This window comes from Leptonotus elevatus, chromosome 8 (genome assembly GCF_054856555.1).
Source record: "Leptonotus elevatus isolate MCC_2025b chromosome 8, RoL_Lele_1.0, whole genome shotgun sequence".
Classification (NCBI taxonomy): Eukaryota; Metazoa; Chordata; class Actinopteri; order Syngnathiformes; family Syngnathidae; genus Leptonotus; species Leptonotus elevatus.
In genome coordinates, this window is record NC_141246.1 from 685,808 (window position 1) to 709,657 (window position 23,850).

A 23,850-nucleotide genomic window follows, 5' to 3' on the forward strand; every position below is an offset into this window, starting at 1 on the left:
CTTTGAGGAACGGCTTTGAGCTGCGCCTGCGCGGGCGCGAGGGTGACGCCATGTTGTGTGTGTGTTTGTGTGGCAGACGCACAGCGCGTACATGTTGTTCTACAAGCGCGTCGAGCTTCAGGAGGACAACGCCAAGGAGTTCTCTTTCGACGTTTCTCCGGACCTGCTGGAGGTACGAGTTGGCCTGATTGCAACACAGTTGCTAATTGTCACCATCTTTATGAGATGATTAAAAACACGTTTTTTATTTCGAATTGCAAACCGTTATTTGATTTGCGGCTCCTCCCCCCGGCGTTGCGCCGTGTCGTCTGCTTTTACTCGGGTTCGCTTCTGTTTTGGAAAAAAATCTTGCGATGTGGCTCCTTTTGAATGGATCTCCGTGTCTCTCTTCAAGTGGATCTGGCACGACAACATGCAGTTCCTGCAGGACAAGAACATATTTGAGCACACCTACTTTGGGTCAGTGTCAGCAGCAGCATGACGATGACGATGATGATGATGATGATGATGATGATGACGATGATGATGATGATGACTTTGTGTAATGACGCGCGTGTGTTTGGATGTTGTCGCTCCGCAGCTTCATGTGGCATCTGTGCAGCAGCATCCCCAGCACGCTTCCCGACCCCAAAGCCGTGTCCCTCATGACGGCAAAGGTAACGTGCGCGGGCGCGTGCGCGTGCGTGCGTGCGTGCTCGTCACTCGCTCATCCAGGGTCATTTTCCCGCTGACCTCCGTCTGTTTGCTTTCATTTTGCAGCTCAGTACGTCATTCGTCCTGGAGACCTTCATTCACTCCAAGGAAAAGGTCATTGAACCCGACGCGCCGCTTTACGCTTGAGTCGAGCGCGTCTGAAATTCGGGACGCAAAACCGCCAAGCGGCGGCTCGCGACTCGAAAACAAAACATCCCAGTCGCAATCGTGTTGAGGCTTAAATCGTCGTCAGTCCAGGAACAAATTAGGGCTCGAGCGATTATCGACCGTTTTAACTGTTTATGAACTTTTCCAATTCACATTTTAAGAGATGTTGCTGAGCCTCCCGTTTTTGGTTGAAAGGAAAACTAATCGAAGTCAAAATGTGTACTTCAGATGTTTTGGAAAACTTTATTTAGTGTAGAAAATAATAGGCAGCTACTTTTTGTTTTTTTAATTACATTTTTGAAGACGTGTTACGACCCCTGGCACATCCTTGAACTCGGTTCGATCTCCAGGAAATCGATTGACTACGATTTTTTTTTAACTCCAATATTTCACGAATCCGAAAAGTTGTTCAATGAACATTTGCTTAAAATTCAACACATTTAAAAGCTGAAGTTAGTTTTTTGTTTTTTCTTCAAAATGTATTTTCCCCTTTCAGTGAAAATGACTATCAGCTCCAAATATCGATTATCGGCGTCCTTGACTGCTAATCGACCCTGAAAAAAGCCGTAACGGTCCATCTTTAGAATAAATCTATTGGAGGTTGACTTCAAGTCCTCACTTGCTCTTAATACATTTTTATTGGTTTAAAAGGTTGCATACGCTTTCCGTTCTGGAGAAATTTACAGGTATTCAAATAATCGTGAGTTACAAATTAGGAATAAGTGATTTTGAAAAATAATCAAATTGCAGTTTTTTCTTCTCAATATTGTGACAGCGATTTTAATGTTTTTATTTTTTTTATTTTTTCAAGATCCCTCTTCCCATTATTAATATTATTTTAAACAATCTGCAATTACTCTAAAACAATATCACGTTTTCTATCCATCGCTGCTTTCGACTCTCCTGGGAAGTTGGTCTTCAATTAAATTTCAAGTCTTAAAAAGTCTCGCATTGAATTCATGCCATGAATGCGTTCATTGAATTTAGCTTGCCTTAAGCTGCACAAGTTCTTTTACAAAGGCAAGTTTTGGCATTTAGGTGACAATAATGACAACCTTTTGATACCACAAACAAAGATCGGCTCCAAATATCGGTTATCGGCCTTGACGACTAAGAATTGGTATTATCGGTCCTGGGAAAAAAAACATTTTGCTCTCTCCATAGTACACGTCCAAAATTCAAAAGTAAAGGGGATGTCGTATGTTGTGTGTGCGTGCGTGTGTGTGTGTGATCCACACAGCCCACCATGCTGCAGTGGATTGAACTCCTCACCAAACAGTTCAACAACAGCCAGGGGGCCTGCGAGGTGCGTGTGCACGCACACACAAATGATTCCCATTATTATTGCCCCCCCCCCGCTGAGCACGTCCGTCCGTCTGTCCGTCTCCCTCCCGTCAGTGGTTCTTGGACAGGATGGCAGATGACAACTGGTGGCCGATGCAGATCCTCATCAAGTGCCCCAATCAGATCGTCAGACAGGTACCACCTTCGTCACCTTCGTCATCGTCGTCATCATCACCTGTCGACGTGTTCTGAGTGCCTCGTTGTTGTGGCCAGATGTTCCAGAGGTTATGCATCCACGTCATCCAGAGGCTGCGGCCGGTCCACGCTCACCTCTACCTGCAGCCGGGAATGGAGGACGGGTGCGTTTGTTTGCTTTCTCGCCGGGGGCACCAGCGGCTGCTTGGGGCGGGGGGGGGCAGGGGGGGGGGGGGCCCAAAATAATGGATCGTCTTTTGTTTCTGGACGATTTCTAGTTGCTTTTTAAACTTTTTCTTTCATGCCTTTTATTTCATCCATTTTCGGACCCTTTTTTTTGTGGCCATTCCAAAGACATTTTATAGTCACTTTTTGTTCATTTTTACACTTTTCTGACGACTTCCAAATTTGAACTCTGACCCTTTTTGGATTATTTTTTTTATTTTTTTTATCTAGTTGAATGAATCTAAAAAAAAAAACTTTGTAGGAATGATTCTTATTTACATATCTGCAGGGATCCACAGGTGAGGGACTAAAGGGCCACATGTGGCTCCAGTTTTACAGGTCGCAGATCCCCGGACGAGACTTCTGGGTCCCTTTTGACTTGTTGACCTCTCGTAGACTACAACAGTTTTGACACGCGACGCATTCCTCATTTGGCGTTCGATGACACCGATTTGACCTGACTCGATCCGCCCTGATCGTGGATGATGTCCGCGTATGATGTCCCCCCCCCCTTGCAGGTCGGACGACATGGACGGCTCGGTGGAGGACATCGGCAGCCGCTCGTGCGTGACCCGCTTCGTGAAGACGCTGCTGTCCATCATGGAGCACGGCGTCAAGCCTCACAGCAAACATCTCACCGAGTACTTCGCCTTCCTCTACGAGTTTGCCAAGATGGGGGAGGAGGAGGTGGGTCGCCTGGGAGGAAGTACTCGCGCGGGGGGTCCGCAGGGTGCCAATAAATCAAACATGCTCATTACTGGAGCCGACGCTTTCGAAAAATCGCATTGCGGATTTTTCCTTTTCCAGCCTGATATTGATTCAAGCATGAATGGATTATTCTAATTTCTCTTCTCCCCATAAATTCAGAAGAAAACAGAATTTTAAAGGCCATTTTTTAATCTTAGTTTTCCTGAAATGTCCTGCTCACATAAATTTATGAAAGACTTGACTTGTTGCACTTTAAGACAAATCCGAATCTTTTCAATGAATATTTCCATTTATTGAGTTCCGATGATCTCATCCATGCTGATGTCAATGTTTGTGTGGCAATTATAACACGTGTTACTTTCATTAATAAACAAAATCGTTTGACCTCCGCAAAATTTCATTTGGAATTTAATGTTTGTGGAGCTTTTTTTTTTTTTTATCATGGCCTTGATATTTAAGAAAAATTGTCGTTCCATAATTAATATCGAATCAAGTTGAAGAAAATCGAAATGGAATCGAACCGAGGCAATTCGAATCGATAGCAAGGGTCACGGGGTTGCTGGAGCCTATCCCAGCTGGCTTGGGGCCGTAGGCGCGGTGCACCCTCCACTTGGAGCCGGCAAATTGTTTTCTTTGTATTTGATTTCATTATTATTTTTTTATTGGTAATTTCTCAAGCGCTTGTGCAACTTTTTAAAACAATGGCAACCCAAAAAAAAGAGTCTTTATTGTGATACTGTTTTTTTCCCTGTTAATTTTTCAAATTGAACATGCAGTTATTTTTTCCAAGGTCCTCTTAGTTTTTCCTCTTGTGGGGGTTTTGAAGCATAAAAAAGTGACTTCTGTTCTAAATTGTGCAATGACAGCTTTTTAAGCCAACCACGTTTCTTTCCTTTTTAAATTTCTTCTTCAATTGACTTCTCATAACATTCCAACCTTTTTTGAATTGTGCAATATCAACTTCTTCTTTTTTTTTGCTACAAAGTATCGTTGCTATGTGAAAAAAAGACTTTTGTCCATTTGTGTCATTTTTTTTTATGCAACTGAATGCAGACATCCCAAAAAACGTAAAAATGGAAGAAAAACATCGGACATGAAGTGTTTTTCGCACAGCAGCGACGATATGCAACTTTTTATTTGCTATTTCACGTGGTTATTGTTTACGGGAACCTTCCAAGTTTGCTATCTGTAAAAACGGCGACTGACGATCTCGCCGTGTTTTCGCTGATGTTGTGTTTTAAAAACCAGGAACCCCCTTTTTTTTCTTCCTCGCACCCAGAGCCAATTCCTGCTGTCGCTGCAGGCCATCTCCATCATGGTGCACTTCTACATGGGAACCAAAGGGCCGGAGAACGTCAGTTGAAGTCGCGGCGCCGGGGAACGCAGCGCGGCAAGCGGCGCTGACCCGATTGTCTCCGCTCAGCCGCAGGTGGAGGTTCTGTCGGAGGAGGAGGCGGAGGAGGAGGACGAGGAGGAGGACATCTTGTCCCTGGCCGAGGAGAAGTATCGGCCGGCCGCCCTGGAGAAGATGGTCGCCCTCATCGCGCTCCTGGTGGAGCAGTCGCGCTCGGAGCGGTACGTGCCCGCGAGCGCCGCCGTCTTGAAAGCGGACAACGTTCCGTTTCCCGGGAATGCCATCTTAATACGGATGGGGGGGGGGGGGGGGGGTCGTTTTTTTCTTTTTCCAATTCAATTGAAAACATTTCTTTCATTCTTTAAAAACGAAAGAGGACGGAAAGAAGTGAAACTTGTGATCGTCTGCCCCTGATTGAAAAAGAAAAAATAACATTAATGCAAAATAGAAGAGCGGTCCAGATGCTATCAAGGTAACAAACAAAAAGATTCCATAGCACGACCTTGTGCTAAATGTATTTTTCCAGTCATTGAGCTTTTATAAAAAATACAAACGAACTGAGATGATTTGGTTTTGTTCCACGAACGGACACCTTGAGTTGAAATCATCCATCTTTTAGTTTGCTTCTGTAATTTAGGTTTGGGAAAAACATCTATTCCTCTTCATTTGTACTCGTGTTCCCTTTAACTCTTTGACTGCCATAAACGTTATAAAACGTTTAGCATAAACCTAGGAAAGGGCGCCGAGGACGTTAAAAAAAAAGAAAAAGATTGGCCTGTTAATTGGTAAGATTTCACGATGGGCTTGATACATTCTCTCTAAGATTAAACTCGGTTAAACTCCATCAATTCATTACATTTGAAAGGTTTATTTGTAGAACTAAATCATGGCTTAGTGTCGTCTCTGTATCCGCATCCAAACGCAACACAAATACGTTGTTTTGCGTCATTTGTGGATGACAAGCCGCTCCTTCTTTCGCTCGCGGCTCACACAAAGGTGCGACTCATCCGTCCCATCACAAGGGGGCGCACTATAAAGGAAGCGCAAGTGAGCCCAAATGCAGGAGGAGAGACAGAACCAGAGCGAGACAATTTGCACCCTGGTTATGGAAAAGAAAGTCGCGCGATCCCGGCCCGGTAACATCAATACACCCGCGGCGGTGGCGGCGGCGGCGGCGGCGGCGGCGGCGGCGGCGGCTTACAGTCGGGTGCGGCTTTTACGTGCAACAGACGCCCTCAATTTGGCTAGCGCGGCTTACAGTCCAGAAAAGTCGGTTTGTTTTGCAATCCCAAGTCAGCAGGGCGAGGGTCCCGAAGCCCCCCTGGGATTCAAACCTCAAGGTTTTGAGCTGTGACTTGCGCCTCCGCAGGCACCTGACGCTGTCCCAGAGCGACATGGCGGCGCTGACGGGCGGCAAAGGCTTCCCGTTCCTCTTCCAGCACATCCGAGACGGCATCAACATCCGGCAGACGTGCAACCTCATCTTCAGCCTCTGCCGCTACAACAACCGGCTGGCCGAGCACGTACGGCGCTTTCGCACCCGATTCTTCTTCTGCTTCTTCTTCTTCTTTTGACTCCGCCCTGTTTGTTGGCAGATCGTGTCCATGCTCTTCACCTCCATCGCCAAGCTGACGCCCGAGGTGAGTCCTTTTAACCCATTCGGGCCTGGAGCGCCGGCCAAAACATGCCTGTCTCAAAAACATGCCAAAAAGCGACGTTTTCCTGGAAATTCAATTTTGTATCAATATAAATCTATCGGAAGCAGATAGAAACAAATTTAGAGCTTTCACTTGTGGCCTTCACACAAACCTCATTGTATTATTATAAACCTTCAATCTATCAAACAAACAAATGTCGCATCTGCGGGTGTTTAACTCCAAATATATTTCCCTTCAACACGGAAGCGCAGTTGGAATAATTTTAAATTAATTAATTAAATTATTCGCCGTCCATTCCGTTGCAAAATGTTCAACATCCTCATTGCCGACAAACGTGTTTCGTAACGAGATGTTGCACTGATTGGAACCTGCGTCCGCCGTAAACGCTCCGATAAAGTTCCAGGACACGCCGCGAGGCTCACGTCGCCCTTCCGCGCATATTCCGATTCATTTCATCGGCGAAGAGAGCAAGAATCGGTCAACGCCATCCAAAATGAAATATCGGCTGTCCCGCCGGCGCTTCATGAGTTTTTGCGCCGTAGCATGAATCTCTTTTTTTTCTTCTTCTCACGTTTTGTGCTTGTGGTCCGTCCAGGCCGCGAACCCGTTCTTCAAGCTGCTCACCATGTTGATGGAGCTGATGGGCGGCCCCCCGGGGATGCCCTCCTTCACCACGTACATCCTGCAGAGGATCTGGGAGGTGAAGTCACGAGACGCGGTTCGATCATGTCGCTGTTAGCAAAATAGCGAAATAGCGAGCGTGCGTGTCGTGCGTTGCGAGGATGCGGAAGACGATTGATCGGGCGAGTGAAGAGAGAGAGAGAGGAAAAAAAAAGAAGTCCCGGCCAACTTCTTTTCTCTCTCCTCATTGGCCCAATCCTCTTCCGTAGGATGACCAATTTAACAAAGTTCTGCTCAGGTGATCGAGTACAACCCGTCGCAGTGTCTGGACTGGCTGGCGGTGCAGACCCCTCGGAACAAGCTGGCCCACAGCTGGGTTCTGCAGAACATGGAGAACTGGGTGGAACGCTTCCTGCTGGCCCACAACTACCCTCGCGTGCGCACCTGTACGTCGGCCCGCCCCGCCCCGCCCCTCCCGCCGCAGCGAATGACCCGCGCTTTTGCTTCCAGCGGCGGCGTACCTGCTGGTGTCGCTGATCCCCAGCAACTCGTTCCGCCAGATGTTCCGGTCCACGCGCTCGCTGCACCTGCCCACGCGCGAGCTGCCGCTGTCGCCCGACACCACGGCGGTGCTGCACCAGGTGTACAACCTCCTGCTGGGCCTGCTGGGCCGGGCCAAGCTGTACGTGGACGCCAGCGTGCACGGCACCACCAAGCTGGTGCAGTACTTCAGCTTCATGACGTACTGCCTCATCTCCAAGACCGAGAAGCTCATGTTCTCCCTCTACTTCATGGACCTGTGGAACCTCTTCCAGGTACGCGCCGGCCTCGCACCCCCCTTTGCGCCGTTGTCGCCATGCCGAGGGAGTCCCCAGTTGGGAAAGTAGAACTTTGCGGTTGGAATCGATCCGTTCCGACCGAATCTAAAATGGAGCCGCGGCCTCCGCATGAAATTGCAAAGATGTCTCCGTTTTTCAGGAAGTCATCCATTTTGCTTCGATGGAGCCATTTTAGGGCCCATTTTGCACAAATTCGCACAAATTCCCAAAAGGAAGTGCCGACGCCCTTTTTGAGCCATCGGCGCCAAATCGGACCGCCGTGTCACCAAAAAGTCTCGAGTCGTGTTCATTTTGTCAACGCACGTTTTTCGCTGACTAAAACTCGACTCGACTAAAACGTCATTAAAAACAATAACTGGGATTCAAACCGTTTGCATTTTGGACAACTAATGTAGAAAACGTCCTTCACTTAAATCAAATCTGGATTAAAATCTACGGACATTTTAGTTCTTGAACAAAACTGAGTGAAATGATACGATTTTGTCAAATCTTGTCTCTGTGACACGGTCATGTGACACGGTCATGTGACACTCAGTGACACGCCCCCTTTGAGCGAGTGCAACATGAACAAACAAACATTGTGAAAAGTAAAAAAATAAAAAAGATGTATTTATAATGTAACACGAATCCAACGATTATAACCTTCCAACAATAATGTCAAGCCGACCGCTAACGAATGCTTGCTAATGTGTTAGCTTATAGCATCGAGCCACTTGTTGATATACTTTGTTGACTGGAAATTTTACGTGAAATGTTCAACATTATCTGCTGCCCCCAAAAATATACAATATAAAATGTCCTGACTGAAACTAGGGAGGGGTACCGAAGACGGTCCTTTTTGTGCTATGGACCCATTTGGGTCGGTACTTCCGAGCACTGATTCGCGTCAAATCAAACGCTGCGGCTTTAATGAAGTGATTAATCGTGACTAATGACATTTTTAAAAAAATGTCATCGTTTGAAAGCTCTAGTTATTTTTAAAACGTTTTTCATCTGCTTGGATCATGCGACTTACTGACACTTAAAAAAAAAAAAAAACAATAATAAAATGAAGATTGTGTATTTAAACATGGAAATAAATCCTCTTTGGTAGCAACAAACAACGGAACAGCGAATGACCTTTAATGACCTCGTCGAGCGCAATACTGCCCGGCATGTTTGTGGCCCAACGCGGTACTGCGCTGAGGGCGCCACAATGTGGACTGCAAAATGTGGCAAATGTCCGCCAGCGGTGTAAGACGTACTTTTCTCGTTGTCGCTGTTGCTGTTGGATGACGCGTGGGTCTCGCGGCAGCCCAAACTGTCGGAGCCGGCCATCGCCACCAACCACAACAAGCAGGCGCTGCTGTCCTTCTGGTACAACGTGTGCGTGGACTGCGGCGAGAACGTGCGCCTGGTGGTGCAGAACCCGGCCGTGACCAAGAACATCGCCTTCAACTACATCCTGGCCGACCACGACGACCAGGAGGTGGTGCTGTTCAACCGCGGCATGCTGCCCGCCTACTACGGCATCCTGCGCATGTGCTGCGACCAGTCGCCCGCCTTCACGCGCCAGCTGGCCTCGCACCAGAACATCCAGTGGGCCTTCAAGAACCTGACGCCGCACGCCAGCCAGTATCCCAGGGTACGTTGGCCCCGCCCCGCCTCGCCTCGCCGGCTCGCTCGCCTCGCCGGCTGGCTTCACGCGCGTGCCTGTGGCGCCCCCCGCAGGCGGTGGAGGAGCTCTTCAACCTGATGCAGCTGTTCGTGGCGCAGCGAGTGGACATGCGCGAGGACGAGCTGGAGGACGTCAAGCAGTTCAAGAAGACCACCATCAGCTGCTACCTCAGATGTCTGGACGGACGCTCGTGCTGGACCACCCTCATCAGGTCACTCTCCTCTAGGCTTGTGCGGTTCAGACCGATTCACTTGCAATTGTCACAAAATCGGCATTTCTAGCGGAGAAAAGAAAAGGAAAGATCAATACTCATTTTTGAGTTGGTTAAATTTAAACATTTGCACCTTTCATAATTATAGTGTTATTTATTTTTGTCTTCATGTTTTTAGTTTTTTACTTTGAAACATTTTCTTGTTTTGTAACAAAAAAAAAAATCGTGATTTCAATTATTGCCAACTTAATCGTGATGATTATTTTTTTCCATAATCGAGCAGCCCTTTTTTTTTTTGCATCTGTGACGAATTCAATTCATGTCATATTTATTTAAAATGATTTGTAGTGCATGAAATTCATACACGACACAAGTCAGTCGACTTCACATACACGAGATTACAAGAAATACAAAGTAGCTTTCTAAAAACGACCAAAAGTATGTACAGCGCAAGAACAAATGATTTTCAAAAATACTTTGAAAGAGAAAGTTTTGCTTTTGACCTGAATGTAAAAAGCATCTGGACTGAATTGCTTTTATTTTTTCCTACGATTCACTCGCATACGAAAGGATGGCAGCAAATCGGCCATTAAATAAGACGTCCCGATACACATTAAAATAACGATGTAAAAAAAAAATATATATATTTTTAAATGCTTTATTTGACTAAAAACGTGCAGAGGCGTCACTACAACGCAATTTAACAATCATAAATGTTGCTTCATGTTCCAAATAGCAATTGTTATGAATTTGAAATAAAAAAAATGTACCGTTTCTGTCACCAACATGAAACACTAATGCCACCCAGTGGCACAAATCTATAACTCAATGTTTCACACTTCTTTGAACTGTTGAGTTGATTCTTTAAATACGTTTATGGATGAATATAAAATGACTGCATCAATGGCTGAAAAAAAAAATACGACCACATTTGTATTTGCTAGCCATATTTTTCCACTTTTGTAAAAAAAAACGTATATAAAAAAAAATGTGATTAAATAGCAATTAATGGCAAGGTAACAAATGGTTAGAAATGTAATCAACTGAAGATGATTTATTTTGAAGCTCTTCCCGCCGTGTTCCTGTCACGACCGTAACGGGCGCTTTTTTTTTTCTTCGTACTCGACGTCTGCCGCGTTTTGCGAGTGCGATGTGTAACGTTCCGCATGGCGTTGGCTTTTAGTGCCTTCAGGGTCCTGCTGGAGAACGACGAGGACCGACTGCTGGTGGTCTTCAACCGAGGGCTCGTCCTCATGACGGAGGTAGGCGGCGCGCGCTTTGCGTTTGCCGGCCCTGACCCGAGCGGGCGGGCGACTCGCGACTCACGCGCGACCTTTTGACCCCGCAGTCCTTCAACACGCTGCACATGATGTACCACGAGGCCACCGCCTGCCACGTGACCGGCGACCTGGTGGAGCTTCTGTCCATCTTCCTGTCGGTGCTCAAGGCCACCAGGCCGTACCTGCAGCGCAAAGGTCAGCCGCCGTCGGGGCTCCTCCTGCCTGGCCGCCGTCGCTCCCGGTCCTCAACGATGCAGCCATTTTGACCGAAGCAACCCCCTTCGCTCCCGGCCATTTGGCTGGATTTGGACTGATTTTGCACGGCCCGCGCAATGTTATTTATTTATTAATTGATGTACTTATTTATTTTATTGACATTTTTATTTGAACAGAAATCTTAAGATATCATTTCTAAAATGTAACCTAAGTATTTAAAAAGTACTTAAAATTAATTTATTAATTTATTATTATTAATTAATTATTACATTTTATTTGTCCCCAAAATAATTGATCGTCCTAATCGTGATTTCAATTATTATTTATATAATCTTCATAATCGAGCAGCTCTAGTACAATATTAGAGCGCTGTCTTTTTTTTTTTTATATATATAAATACATGACCAAAAAAGACTTCAATTGTCCTGTTTCTGTCTTTTGTCCCCATTTTGCGTCTCTTTTGTTGCGCGGCAGACGTGAAGCAGGCTCTGATCCAGTGGCAGGAGCGGATCGACTTTGCCCACAAGCTCCTGACGCTGCTCAACTCGTACAGCCCGCCCGAGCTACGCAGCGCGTGCCTGGGTAAGCCTCCCGAACGGCGCCGCCCCCCCCCCCCCTTGCCGGGCCCGCCTGACGGGCTTTTTTTTGCTCCCCCGCAGACGTGCTGAAGGAACTCCTTCTGCTCAGCCCGCACGACTTCCTGCACACGCTGGTTCCATTCCTGCAGCACAACCACTTCACGTACCACCACAGCAACATTCCCAGTGAGTGGATTGCGCACGTCACGCCGCGGCGCCGGCGGCGGCGGCAGCCCCGGTCAGTGATGCGCTTGTTGTCGCTGTGCCCGCAGTGTCGCTGGGGCCGTACCTGCCCTGCCGAGAAAACATGAAGCTGATGGGGGCCAAGAGCAACGTGCGTCCGCCCCGGCCCGAACTCAACATGTGTCTGCTGCCGTCCATGGTGGAGATCGCCAAGGTGAGGCGGGGGAGCGCCGCGACCTCTGACCTTTAGAAACAGACGTCAAAGGCTGAGTTGGTCATCTGCGATTTTGCTTTGCTTTGATACCTTGTCATTCTTAAAGTTCTTTTAGTCATTCTAATAATAATTACTGTACATATAATATCATTGCAAAGTCATTGTTTTAACAAAAGTGCTCCTTGCGACGGAATTGCAGCCGCAACGCGGCGGACGCGACCTCGGCGCCATTTCGCAGGAAATGTCGTCATATTTGTCATTTCAAAGAAATCTCAAAGTGCTCCGGATCGCCATGAACACAAATTTCAGTCAATTCAAAACTTAAAACCATCAAATGTAAATTTATAATAAATTATTATTATTATTTTTAAGAAATCAAATCCTAGCAGGCCTTTTAAAAAAGTTACTTCTGGTTGAATTGGAGTCTTTGGAGATTCTCTCCTTTTTTTTCCAAACTCGCTTATTGACCGCAAAATTCCTGAACACAAGAAGCCTTCATTTCATTTCATTCATTTAAAACAAAAATAGACATATTGCACCATCTTATGATTTGGTCTGTAATTGGAAATCGTTTTTTCCGCTGATCGGCGAATTGTGCTTGAATCGTCTAAAGCGTTTTCAGTGATTGGCGACTTTTTGCAATTTGAGGAAATGCGCTTCCGTAAAGTCACACTTGACCTGAAATACACACTGCAGAGGAATGTGTGTGTGTGTGTGTGTGTGTGCGCTTGTTAGTGCACCTGTAATCATCCTCATCCTCATCATCATCATCATCATCATAATTAGGGATGCGCCATCATTTGACGTCCTACAGATAAAGCAAATAATCGAGCAAGTATGTTTGCATTCAAGTGAATTTTGCAAACAATGATCGTCGTATCGGTTATCGGCACGTTCTAAATGATTGAAAAGGGCATTATGGCGCATCCCCAATCATAATGCTAATGCTAATGCTAATGCTAATGATGGTGTTTGCGTCAGGGCAAGGACGAGGTCTACGACGGCGTCCTGCTGGACTACTTCCTGTCCTACCAGCAGTTCATCCATCTTGTGTGTCGCGTGGCCATCAACTGCGACAAGTTCACCGACACGCTGGTCAAGCTGAGTGCGTGTGGCCCCGCCCGCCCCTCGTCCCGTTGGCCCCGCCCCGCTCACCTTTTCTTCTGGCTCGGTCCTCCCAGGTGTGCTGATGGCGTACGAGGGACTCCCGCTGCACTTGGCGCTCTTCCCCAAACTCTGGACCGAAATGTGCCAGTCGCAGGTGCGAGCCGTCGGTCGTGCCCCCCCCCCCCCCCCCCCATCCTGGGACCCCCACCCAACATGGTGTGTGCGTGCCTTTCAGTCGCCGCTGTCCAAGACGTGCGTGAAGCTGCTGTGCGACGACGTGGCCTTCGGCGAGTACGTCAAACTCATCCTGATGGACGAGCGAAGTTTCCTCAACAACGCCGCCGCCTACGCCTTCCTCACCTGCTTCCTGCACAAGGTGCGAGCGCGCGCACACATCAGGGTTATCGTCGGCTTGCAATTTAGCCAGCCGCCCTTGACAGCATCATCATCATCATCATCATCATCATCATCATCATCATCATCACAATATTGCGTCACATATTTGTGAACATTGAGGTCACACGTGACTTCGTTAAAGATGAGGTCGCTCTCAATATGAAAAGTCATCCATGCCTTACAAATGCAATGATGCCATCTAGTGGCGGGAAAATCCCCTCAGCACAAATCAATATCACTTGTTTTTTTCATTTTAACTCCATTTTATGAATTACGGTGTTCCCTCGCTTTAACGCTGCGGATTTTTTTAGTGCAATTTTGCATGCTTTTTTTTTTTTTGACAGTAATGTGCCTATTTTATGAAATTTATGAAGGTTTGAACATTGAGAATGTTTAAACGAGAGAGAAATGTGAGGGAAAAAAAACATAAAGCGAACTTTGCAGATTTTATTTATTGCGGGTATTTTTTGGAACCGAAGGACTAAAAGATGCGGCCATATTTCAATTTTTTTTTTTACACCTATGTTAACAAGAGTACGAAACTGAGAAAAAATATTTTATTGTTCATTTAGAGCATGTGTGAATATATAACAAACATTGGTGACAAAGTCCAAACAAAATGGCGGATGTCCTGTTTGTTTTTGAAATACAAAATGATATCGTAGGTTGACACCTTGAGATTTCCCCTGTTGTCGTCCCAGGTGTGGAGATGATACAGCCCAAGTTTGAAGTCAATCGGGTTCACCGTGTAAGACAAGGGGGGTCAAAGGAGGAGCCCTGAAAATGGCCGTTCAAATAACTTCCTGTTCATTTTTGTTTGTGTGACGTTGCTGCAGCTGCTACATGCAATTTTCACAGCGGGGGTTCCGGTAAACCTCTGTAGGGGGCGCTGCAGACCCCTTTTTTTCTTTTTTTTGTACTCGTGTATGGTGACTTTCAAATATCACATTATGTAAGTTTGAGTTTCGATTGATGTTTAAAGTCTCAAAGCATTTTCACTAGAATGACGATTTTAGAAAACAAGACAAAGTTTCACTTTTCATTTTCATAAAGCATGACCTTTTTTTGACCTTCCTTGTTTGACCCCGCGCGACCTCGCGCGGCGCAGGTGCAGGCGCTGTCGTCCGCCAGCTGCTGCAGCCTGACGGCCGTGTTGGTGGCCAGCGTGCTGAGCGAGCACGACGCCCTGCGGCCCGAGCCGGCGTCCGATTGGCCGCAGCTCAACAGGACCGCCGCCCTGCTCAACGCGGTACGCGCGCACGCACGCACGCACGCACGCACGCACACACGCGCGCCCGTCACGTTGTCGACGTGCGTTGCCGTTCTGTTGCAGGACCTGCGGGCGTTGACGCTGCTGCTGTCGGTGCAGCCGGCCCCGACCCTTGACCCCGCCCTGGGCCCCGCCCTCCACGACCTGACGGCCCGGTGTCGCCTTTGCCTGCAGCGCCGCGACGCGCTGGCGGACGCGCTGGCGGACGCCCGCCGCCAGCGCCGCGACGACGGTAAGGTCGAAAAGGTCGAAAGGGATCGAACGACTTTCGTGATGACGTCATCGCTTTCAAATTTGAAATCTGATTTCAGCGTCTCGACGGTCGTTCGCTGATCTCGCGTTTTTGTCGTCCTTCGTGAAAGACGACCGATTGTCGGCTGCGTTTCATCGAAATAAGACATTTGCATAAATCGGTTTTTACTTTGGAAAACAACGATGGAACCGGTAACAAAAGCGTACAAATATGAAGAACTAAACAATCACCGGTTCATAAACAGTAAGTGCCATTTGTGCAGAAATTGCGTGGGAAAGCGGAACGCTTAAGAAGTGGAAATGAATTGTCGTATAAAAAGAACACTTGAACCCTCGGTCGGAGGTGTGAATTTTTGAAGCAAGTCAAAATGTTCACGGGAAAGCGGAACTGTGACGTCAGCTGGTACACGTTTACGAACCTTAGCATAATTGCCATATTTGCAACGTACAGTCGGAGGTGGGATTCGAACCCGCGACCTCCTGGTTACCCGACAATCCGCTTTACCAAGTGCGCCGCTGAGCACTGGCAACTGGTAATGAGGATTAGTTATGAAAGTGGGCGTGGTCAGTTCTGCGTCAGTCCCGTTGGAATAAGAAAACGTTCAATTGTGCCAAAATTGTAATTCATGCGGAATCGAAATTTAAAAATGGACGTGGAATGCAGAAATGCTTCCAGCGTTCCCACAATCGGGAACAAAAAGTGTTTTGTAACACACTCGAATGCAAACGAAAATAAATGTGATTCACGGATGGTCCAAATACGGTCAAAGGTCATCTGCCGACGTGCCCGTGGGACGGCGCCGCGCTCCTAATTTTGTCACATGCTTGTTTGCGCAATCAGAGGAGGAGGGCGCCACCCCCGTCAAGCGGCGCCGCGTGAGCAGCGACGACGACGACGACGAGGAGGACGACGGGGCGCCGGGCACGTCCGCCGCCGCCGGCGCCGCCGTCCCGCCGGCGTGCCCCGACGCGTCCAAGACGGAGCAGCAGGGGGCGCTGACGCCCACCAGCACCTCCGACACGGAGACGCGGGACTCCTCGTCCCTCATCGACCCGGGCACCGAGCAGGACCCGCCGTCCCCGCCCGACGCCGCCTCCCCCTCCCCTGCGGACCCCTCCCCCCCGGAAGCCGCCCCCTCCCCTAAAGCGGACCAGATGGCGGAGCAGGAGGAGGCGGAGCGCAGGGCGGCCCCGCCCCTCCTGGAGGACGCCGCCCTCCCGGCGGGGGAGGGGCCGGAGGACGTGCTGGACGCTTTGTGCAGGACCCTGGAAGCCGCCGTCGCCGCGGTGACCAAACTGACGGCCAAAGCCCCGCCCTCCTCGTGACATCATTGGTCGCCGTGAGTTTTCTTTTGCTTTTTCTGCTTCGTTGCCTTGAAGTCGCACTTTTTTTTTTCTTCTTCTTCTTCAAAGGGCAAAAAAGTGTTTTTGTTGTTTTATACCACGTGAGGATTTTATTTGCCGTAATTTAATTTTATTGCATTTTTACCGCTCGTCCTCTCTGTGCCACTTTTTGTACTTTTTGTCAACGCGAGGCGACGACGGCGGCGAAGACGCGTCAAAGTTTCACGCGCACACAAAGAAAGAAATCGTTGCCTTGAGAAACGTTGACGTTGCGACGACAACGCAAATGTCGACTTGGACGCCAGAAGAACCACAAACGTCAAAAACTTGATGCCTGAACGTCAATATGGAAACGAGAAACGGATATCGAGAGACACACAAATATCTTTACACACACGCACACACACACACATATATATATATATATGTGTGTATATGTGTGTAATCTGAAAGTGGTGCTTTATGGGACTGTGGTGCAAATAAAGCCCCCCCACCCCCCCCCGTGTCGGACCAGTCGGCGCTTTGAATTTTCTTGACTGGCGCGCCGCGACCATTCCCGACGACCGTTCTGCTGTTGACTTTTAGCTGCTTCTTGTTGTTTTTCTTTCAATCCATCAATAAAAATGTTTATTGACAACATGCAGCAGCGCAAAAGTTTTTCCAGTTCGGAAGCACAAGAAGTACTTTTGGACGTTTGGACTCATTGGCGCTTTGAAGGTTTGCCGTTTGTTGGTCGAGGCGCAATCTGATTGGTCGATTGCAGCCTCTTTCAAGGTAATTGCCTCCGATATAAACTCTTTTTTTTTTCCTCCTCGGATTTGCATTGTCTTAAAAAAAAAAAAATGTCATGCCGGCATGTGCTGGTTAGCCCCAAGGACAACATAATCTGTTCTAAAAATAGCTCAGTCATGGGACACTGTGACTTACTAAGAAGAATAAAAGCAAAAGAATCATATTTATTTATTTACTTCAACTCAACATGTTACATGTTTCTTCTGTACTTTTAGTTTAAAAATAAAATCGATTTTGTGTAATGCAGAAAAAAAAATCGGCTTTTCTTTGACAAATCGCTCCAAAAAGGAATTTGAATTCTCGTACCGTCAAAATGATGATGGCCTGCAATGGAAGCAATTGATTGACTTAATGAATTCGCTGCTGATGAAACTTTTTCTTTCCTGTATTTCATTTTCTTTCTTTTGGTGTCTTTTTTTTTCTTGGTCAGGTTTTTGTCATTTTCTTGTTCCTCCGGCAGCTTCTTCTTTTCCGATAATCTCGGCGCGACATCTGCGCGTCGGCGTGACCTCGCACCGCAGAGACAAAAAAAAAGTTGCCTTTGGCTTTTGCTGGCTCGCCGCACGCGTGACAAAGCTGGATTTGTCACAATCGTCGTGATGATCGATGACGTTTCCGATCGTGAGGCACGTCAACGTTCTCTTGCCTGCTTTCTCAGTCTTTCCCACGATGAATCGAACGCGAATGGATCGCCGATTATTTGTGCTCATGGATGAATTGCTTGAGAATCTTTGTTGAACTGCAGATGATCGAAACCCTCAACAGTTCTCCAACATCTGCAGACCGATTCGCTTTGGCGCTTTTCAAAATAAGACATTTGCAAACATCTGCTTTTACTTTGGAAAACGCCAATCGACATTTTTGCCGATTTTCGGACCGAACCCAGCTGAAACGGAATTCATGAGTTTGAACGTTTTCTGTCCTGTCAATTTGAAATCTTGTCCCATTTTTCAGTCAAGCGATGGAAATTCAAAGATGTTTTCTTTTTTTACGAATCGACAGATGAATCAATGATAAAAAAATAATTTAGTTGCAGCCCGACCTTTAGGCTGGAACATTCAGTTGAATTGTTGATCAATCTTTACAAGAGAGGAATAAAAAATAAAAATAAAAGTCCTAATGTGGTTGCACAAGTGTGCACACCCTCTTGCAACGAGTGATGCGGCAATGTTCCGAATCAACCAATTTGCATTCAAGCTGCTGTTGAATGCGAATCGGTGAGCAACTCGCTGACCCCAGGTCAACTTCAGCTGTTCCTTTGTGCGTGTTGGCGAGCGCCAGCCGCCATTTTTTCCCACAGCATCCATCCAACATTCAGGAGAAGGCTGCAAACCTTCTTTCCATGACCAGGAAGTGGTCGCTCGTCCCTCCTCCTTGTTTCGCTTCAAAATATTAGGATTGTTTTTCAAAATAAGACAATTCCCCACATCTGCTTTTATTTTGTAAAAAAAAAAAAAAGAATGGTTTGAACCAATCATCGTCAATTTGTTTGCATTTTCTGCAGTCCGTTTCAAATCGAGCCATTTTTATAATCACAAAATGAGCCGCGCATCAGTTACTTTGATTTTTTATTTTATTTTTGCAAATACTAATCTTACGTTTTCCAATATTGACGTTTTTAAGTTTAAAACACTTTTTAAAAGAAAAGCTAATAGAACCAAACATTAAAATTGAGTTTCCAATTTTCACCTTCAAATGTTTTTGGTTTTATGGTTAAACATGTCATGGAAAAAAAAGTTTCTAATTGTTTTGTATTGTTGAAATGGTTTTTGCCATCAGGTGGGTGACACTGCCCTCTAGTGGATCATTGGTTCAATGCATGTGTCAGATCATATACGTCAGGGTTTGAATGGGTTTTAAAAATATCCCGCTGGTGAAATCGAGGGCTTCCCTGCTAAAGCTGCTAAAGCTGCTGACCCCGCGACCCCGACCGGAAAAGCGGCAGATGATGGATGGTGAAATGGAAGAATCCAAATCTCTGGTCTTCAATCTGATACGTTTGGCTTTATCGGGTTAAATCGTATTGTATTGTATAGTTTGATAAATGTCTTGTTTTGGAGTATATTGCATTTCTTAATTTATAAGATTGGAAAATATTTATTTTGTCAATGTTTTGAATGAGTTCTGTTTTCTAATTGCACTCCGTTTTTTTTTCAATGGCACCAAATGAAAATGTCGATGGAGCGTTTGGAGCAAAAGTTGGGCCGGCGTTCCTAATGAAGTGGCCGCCATGCCAAGTTGAGAAATATGCTAATGAGGCGAGGAACTTCCTGCCGCAAACTTCTTCCTCTCCCGCGAGACGGTAAAAGTTGAGCACGCCGCCGCCGTCGTCGTCGTCTTCATCTTCGGAAACGCATGCAGGTCAGAGCGCTCTTGCAAAATGTCATTTGATGATGATGATGATGATGATGATTTTTTTTTAGCATCGCGCAGTCTTCATCTTAACGTTTTTAGTCACTTGTCAAGTCATTCTTGCTGTTTAAACGTTTTCATTTCTTTCTTTGGCAATTAGCGTGCTAAACATTTGGCCGCACATGTCGAAAGGTAAGCAGAGCTGCAGCGGGGAGTGGCAACTTGAGGCTCGCCGCTGCTCCGGCAGCGTACGGCGAGTCGTTGGAGCGTTTATTTCATCTCCTTTGTACTCGCGAAACGTGCGCTACAACGTGCACGTGCACGTGCACAATTTTGCGCATGCAGCGCGATATCCAATGAAGTGAAGTTGAATGAAGAAGTTGAACCCGAACTTCCCCCGGAGGTGCGAATAGTGCGACCGCTACTTTAGCAGCGCTACTGCTTGTGCTACGCTACAATGACTTCTTCTTTTCTCTTTTAACTTCACAACATATTGTTAAATATGATATTAAAAAAAACAAGTTTAGAAATCTCCAAAAACAACACAAAATACATAAAAACTTAAAGGAAAAAAAGGGGGCGGGGGTCGGGGGGGGCGGTGGTTCGAGCATCTCAGCAAGGTTCAATTCCTTTCGCAAATGACACAATTTAGTCATTTGATGCAAACTTTAAAGAGACACTCCGTCGCATTTTTTTATTGTGTATGTAATTTTGCTTGATAACATTTTGCCAAAACATTCAAAAGCTGTTTTATTTATTATTTGTTTCATTTCAACTGTTTATCTGACGTCGAATCGATTTTCTCTTCAAATCATTTTTTTTCCAAGTACGTTTTCTTGACATTTGCTGCACACGTGAATCTAAATGTGTTTTCTTGCACTTGAAGACAATTCCGAATCTTTTGAATTGATATTGACAATTATTGTATTGGAATTATGAAAATGATGTCATCTGCTGCTTGCTGATGTTTATGGAACTCTTAAGAGATGATAACGGAAGTGAAAACTCTTAAGAATGAAGATTGAATTGATTGAGGAAATTTGAACCGATTTCCAGCCATAACATAAAAGACCAGCGAAAGCAGGCCATCCAACATACGGCCCGCGGGCCGGATCAGGCCCCCCGAAAGGGTTTAATTTGGCCCGCGAGATGATTTTGTACCAACAAAAAAACAAACTAACTAACCAGACTAATTAATCAGCCTGCCACAAATAAAGCATATCAATTTGTGATTTCACAAGCAATCCTCAGATGAGCAATGCAACTTGTACACGGAATTGCTCTGGATGTCATCATTTTACACGCAACTTAGTTAGTTTAAAAATAAAAATTAAAAAAACATGCTGAATACGACGACACGTCTGACAAGGATTAACGTCCTTTTAACTTCACGAACGGCACCAAATGCATTCTGTGAACAATATTGTGATTAATCGGTATCGAATCGCGACCTATGAATCGTGATTCGGATCGAATCGCCAGCTGCTAGACAATTCACACCCCTCGAACCACGCAGAGAAAAGTTCATTATTTGAAAAAGCTTTCCGTGCGGCCATTGTGGGCTTCGACCACTCGATATGTTCGATGGTAAAAATCGATAATTTTTTTTAAGTCGTTAGCGACAGCACGAAATATTGAAAGAAATGATTTTCAAAACTACAACTTGGACTCCATCGGCGACGAGCATGACTTCGACTATCACGTTGATGCAGATGGACGAACGCTCACGTCTTGTGCGTGTGCGCAGATGGCGGCGATGCGTCGGCGTCTGCTGGTGGCGCTGTTGGTCGTCACGGCGACGGCGAGGGCCGCTGCCATCGATCAGAACCGATTGGCCACGTTGGTGGATGAAATCCTGCGCAAGTACGTCCGGCCAGACTTCCGCTCCATAAAGAGCGTCTTTGTGCTAATGCTAACGTGCTAACGTGACCTTGCTTGTGCTCACCCGCAGGTTCGAAGTGCAAAGGTGAGTCCGCGTCAGTGACATCATCGTCATCAAGTGTCAGAGCAAGAAAAATGCACGTTTCCACAAAATTCGGCAAACGTTGATTTTCTTCTTTTTTTTTGGGTCGTTCCAAAATATGGAATACATTTTTCCCCTTTTTTTTTTTTTCATCATTTTATTAAAAGGGACGTCAACCCTCCAAAAACTCTTGCCAATACGTCGCATGCAGTCCCGCCCGTCGAAGGTCTTTTGCTTAATATTGCATTAGTGGAATATTAAGCAGCAAAATGCAGCAGTTTTTGTCAATATCAGAAGGCGGCCATTTTGTCACATGCCGCCAACAAAAGATGACATCACAGTTGCTCAAGTCTCAGGTAACAAGCAATCAACAGCTCGGCTTCAGAAAACAGGTGAGCTGTGATCGAGGTTGTTATTTCACCCAAAAAAACAAAAAAAACGATTTCATTAATGAAATAAAATAAAATTGAAACTACATTTTATGTTTACAAAATTAACTAAAACTATGAGTCGTCTTTGGTAATGAATGCATGAGCCAAGTGGCAAAATGGCCGCCCCCCCGAGATGGATCAAAATGGCCGGATTTTGCTTCCGAACTCGTATTCCGCAAATGTCATATTAATCACAATGTCGTGTTTAAGTTCCACTTCTTCACAAATCGACCATCCTTTTTTTCCCGCTCGTGCGTTGAACTTGCACTTTGAGACCACGTTCGTTTTTTCCTGCCGTTTATGGCGAAGGACGTGGCGCAGTCCCGCCCATATTTGGAAGCGGACGCTAAAGTCCGGATCCCGCGAGAGGCCGAACGGAGCGAGTGTTGAATTCTATATTATTGCGCAAGGCAAGCAAACGTCCACCGGGCGCGTCATGATTGTCCATCATCATCATCATCATCATCATCATCATCATCACGCCTGTTGTGAATCTTTGGGAGTTTCCCCAAAATGGCCGCTCGCTCCTAAAGCTTTAAAAACGACGCGGTGTTGCTGTTTTGTGGTGTGCAGGAATCCGCTCCCTTTCGCTAACTTTGTGCGTTTGCCGTGTTAGCATGATGCCCATGTTCAGTCTGGCCGTGAGCGTCCCGCCCGGCGCCGACCCGGGCTCGTATGACCTCAGTGGAGTGCGAGACGACCGCGTGAGGGAGAGCATCCTGCAGTGCGACGTCTACGCCGGCCACAACGTGGTGGCCGCCACCCTTCTCAGGTGGCCCGACGTGGCGCGCAATTGTCCCGGGGCGCAGGTGCCGTGGCGGGATGTTCTGGACGCGTGCGGCCGTGACTCCATGACGTGGAAGGAAGTGGCCATGACCTGCCCCGGGGCCGTGGGCGACACAAGGACGGACCACGCCGAACACCGGGTCCTTGAGAGGTTCGGCAGCTGGGCGCGGGATAAGGACAAGTCGGGTCTGCTGGTGTTCTACGTGCACGCGGCGCCCTGCGAGGCGCGCTGCGCCAGCCGGCGCAACGGGCTCAGCATCCTCAGACTGCTGGAGCCCATCAGGGAGTGGAACGAACACGTGCTGGTCTTCTCCAAGTTGCTGAAGGTCAAAACGTTGTGGGAGGGCAACACCATGCCCGACAGCAAATTGACCCGAGCCCTGCGCAACCTGGGGGGGGCTCTGGGCCCGGGAGGCCTGGCAAACATCTTCCGCTGCGACCAACCAGACCGCAACACCGCCATGACCTGCACCAGCTGCTCCACCGGGGGGCAGGTCACCCCCAAATGCTACAAGGAGGACGGGGAGGAAAGTGGGGCGCCAGGAGTGGGCGGGCCGGGGCCAGGAGTGGGCGGGCCGGCGCCAGGGGGACCCGTGATTGCTGGGGCGACACGAGGAGGAAGTGGAGCAGTAGATGAGTGGCAAACGGTGGGACGTGGAAGACGTGGGGCGGCGCAAGGGGGGCAAGCGGGCGGTGGGGCGGCGCGAGGGGGGCAAGCGGGCGGTGGGGCAACGCGAGGGGGGCAAGCGGGCGGTGGGGCAACGCGAGGGGGGCAAGCGGGCGGTGGGGCAACGCGAGGGGGGCAAGCGGGCGGTGGGGCAACGCGAGGGGGGCAAGCGGGAAGAGGGGCGGCGCGAGGGGGGCAAGCGGGAAGAGGGGCGGCGCGAGGGGGGTAAGCGGGAAGAGGGGCAACACGAGGAGGGAGCCGTTGATGGTTGTTGATGGCCAACAACTTTTTGTTTGCACTTCATAAATCTGTTTGCTATATGCTAAGCTAATGCCATCACGCCAAAGTAATAAAATGCTTGAAAATAATAATAAAAAAAAAAAAAAACGCCTGCTCAGCATTAAAG

General features: G+C 47.3%; 2 protein-coding genes across 4 annotated transcripts in view; both read left to right on the plus strand.

Moving 5' to 3' along the window:
• Positions 1-17,092, plus strand: part of usp34 (ubiquitin specific peptidase 34) — a 56,967-nt gene extending 39,875 nt beyond the window's left edge. Inside the window, exons 52-79 of one of the 3 annotated variants that reach the window (XM_086082727.1) lie at positions 77-172; positions 395-459; positions 581-656; positions 760-807; positions 2,102-2,167; positions 2,260-2,340; positions 2,419-2,504; positions 3,084-3,252; positions 4,553-4,627; positions 4,697-4,848; positions 5,997-6,150; positions 6,223-6,267; positions 6,881-6,985; positions 7,205-7,352; positions 7,417-7,721; positions 9,040-9,369; positions 9,456-9,613; positions 10,797-10,875; positions 10,962-11,088; positions 11,584-11,691; positions 11,769-11,873; positions 11,960-12,084; positions 13,066-13,189; positions 13,266-13,345; positions 13,427-13,567; positions 14,696-14,836; positions 14,921-15,089; positions 15,951-17,092. In XM_086082727.1, the coding sequence (XP_085938853.1) occupies positions 77-172; positions 395-459; positions 581-656; positions 760-807; positions 2,102-2,167; positions 2,260-2,340; positions 2,419-2,504; positions 3,084-3,252; positions 4,553-4,627; positions 4,697-4,848; positions 5,997-6,150; positions 6,223-6,267; positions 6,881-6,985; positions 7,205-7,352; positions 7,417-7,721; positions 9,040-9,369; positions 9,456-9,613; positions 10,797-10,875; positions 10,962-11,088; positions 11,584-11,691; positions 11,769-11,873; positions 11,960-12,084; positions 13,066-13,189; positions 13,266-13,345; positions 13,427-13,567; positions 14,696-14,836; positions 14,921-15,089; positions 15,951-16,435 (3,843 nt within the window). In that variant the 3' untranslated portion in view covers positions 16,436-17,092. Of the gene's footprint in view, positions 1-76; positions 173-394; positions 460-580; positions 657-759; positions 808-2,101; positions 2,168-2,259; positions 2,341-2,418; positions 2,505-3,083; positions 3,253-4,552; positions 4,628-4,696; positions 4,849-5,996; positions 6,151-6,222; positions 6,268-6,880; positions 6,986-7,204; positions 7,353-7,416; positions 7,722-9,039; positions 9,370-9,455; positions 9,614-10,796; positions 10,876-10,961; positions 11,089-11,583; positions 11,692-11,768; positions 11,874-11,959; positions 12,085-13,065; positions 13,190-13,265; positions 13,346-13,426; positions 13,568-14,695; positions 15,090-15,950 lie in introns of all 3 variants that reach the window. The other 2 variants (XM_086082728.1, XM_086082726.1) reach the window with 2 other exon arrangements.
• Positions 17,093-17,237: 145 nt separating this feature from the next.
• LOC147169109 (uncharacterized) lies at positions 17,238-23,673 on the plus strand. The gene is made up of 4 exons (XM_086082033.1): positions 17,238-19,606; positions 21,345-21,460; positions 21,549-21,563; positions 22,608-23,673. The coding sequence occupies exons 1-4, from the start codon at positions 19,601-19,603 to the stop codon at positions 23,671-23,673; spliced, it is 1,203 nt and encodes a 400-aa protein (XP_085938159.1). The 5' UTR covers positions 17,238-19,600.
• Positions 23,674-23,850: the final 177 nt, after the last annotated feature.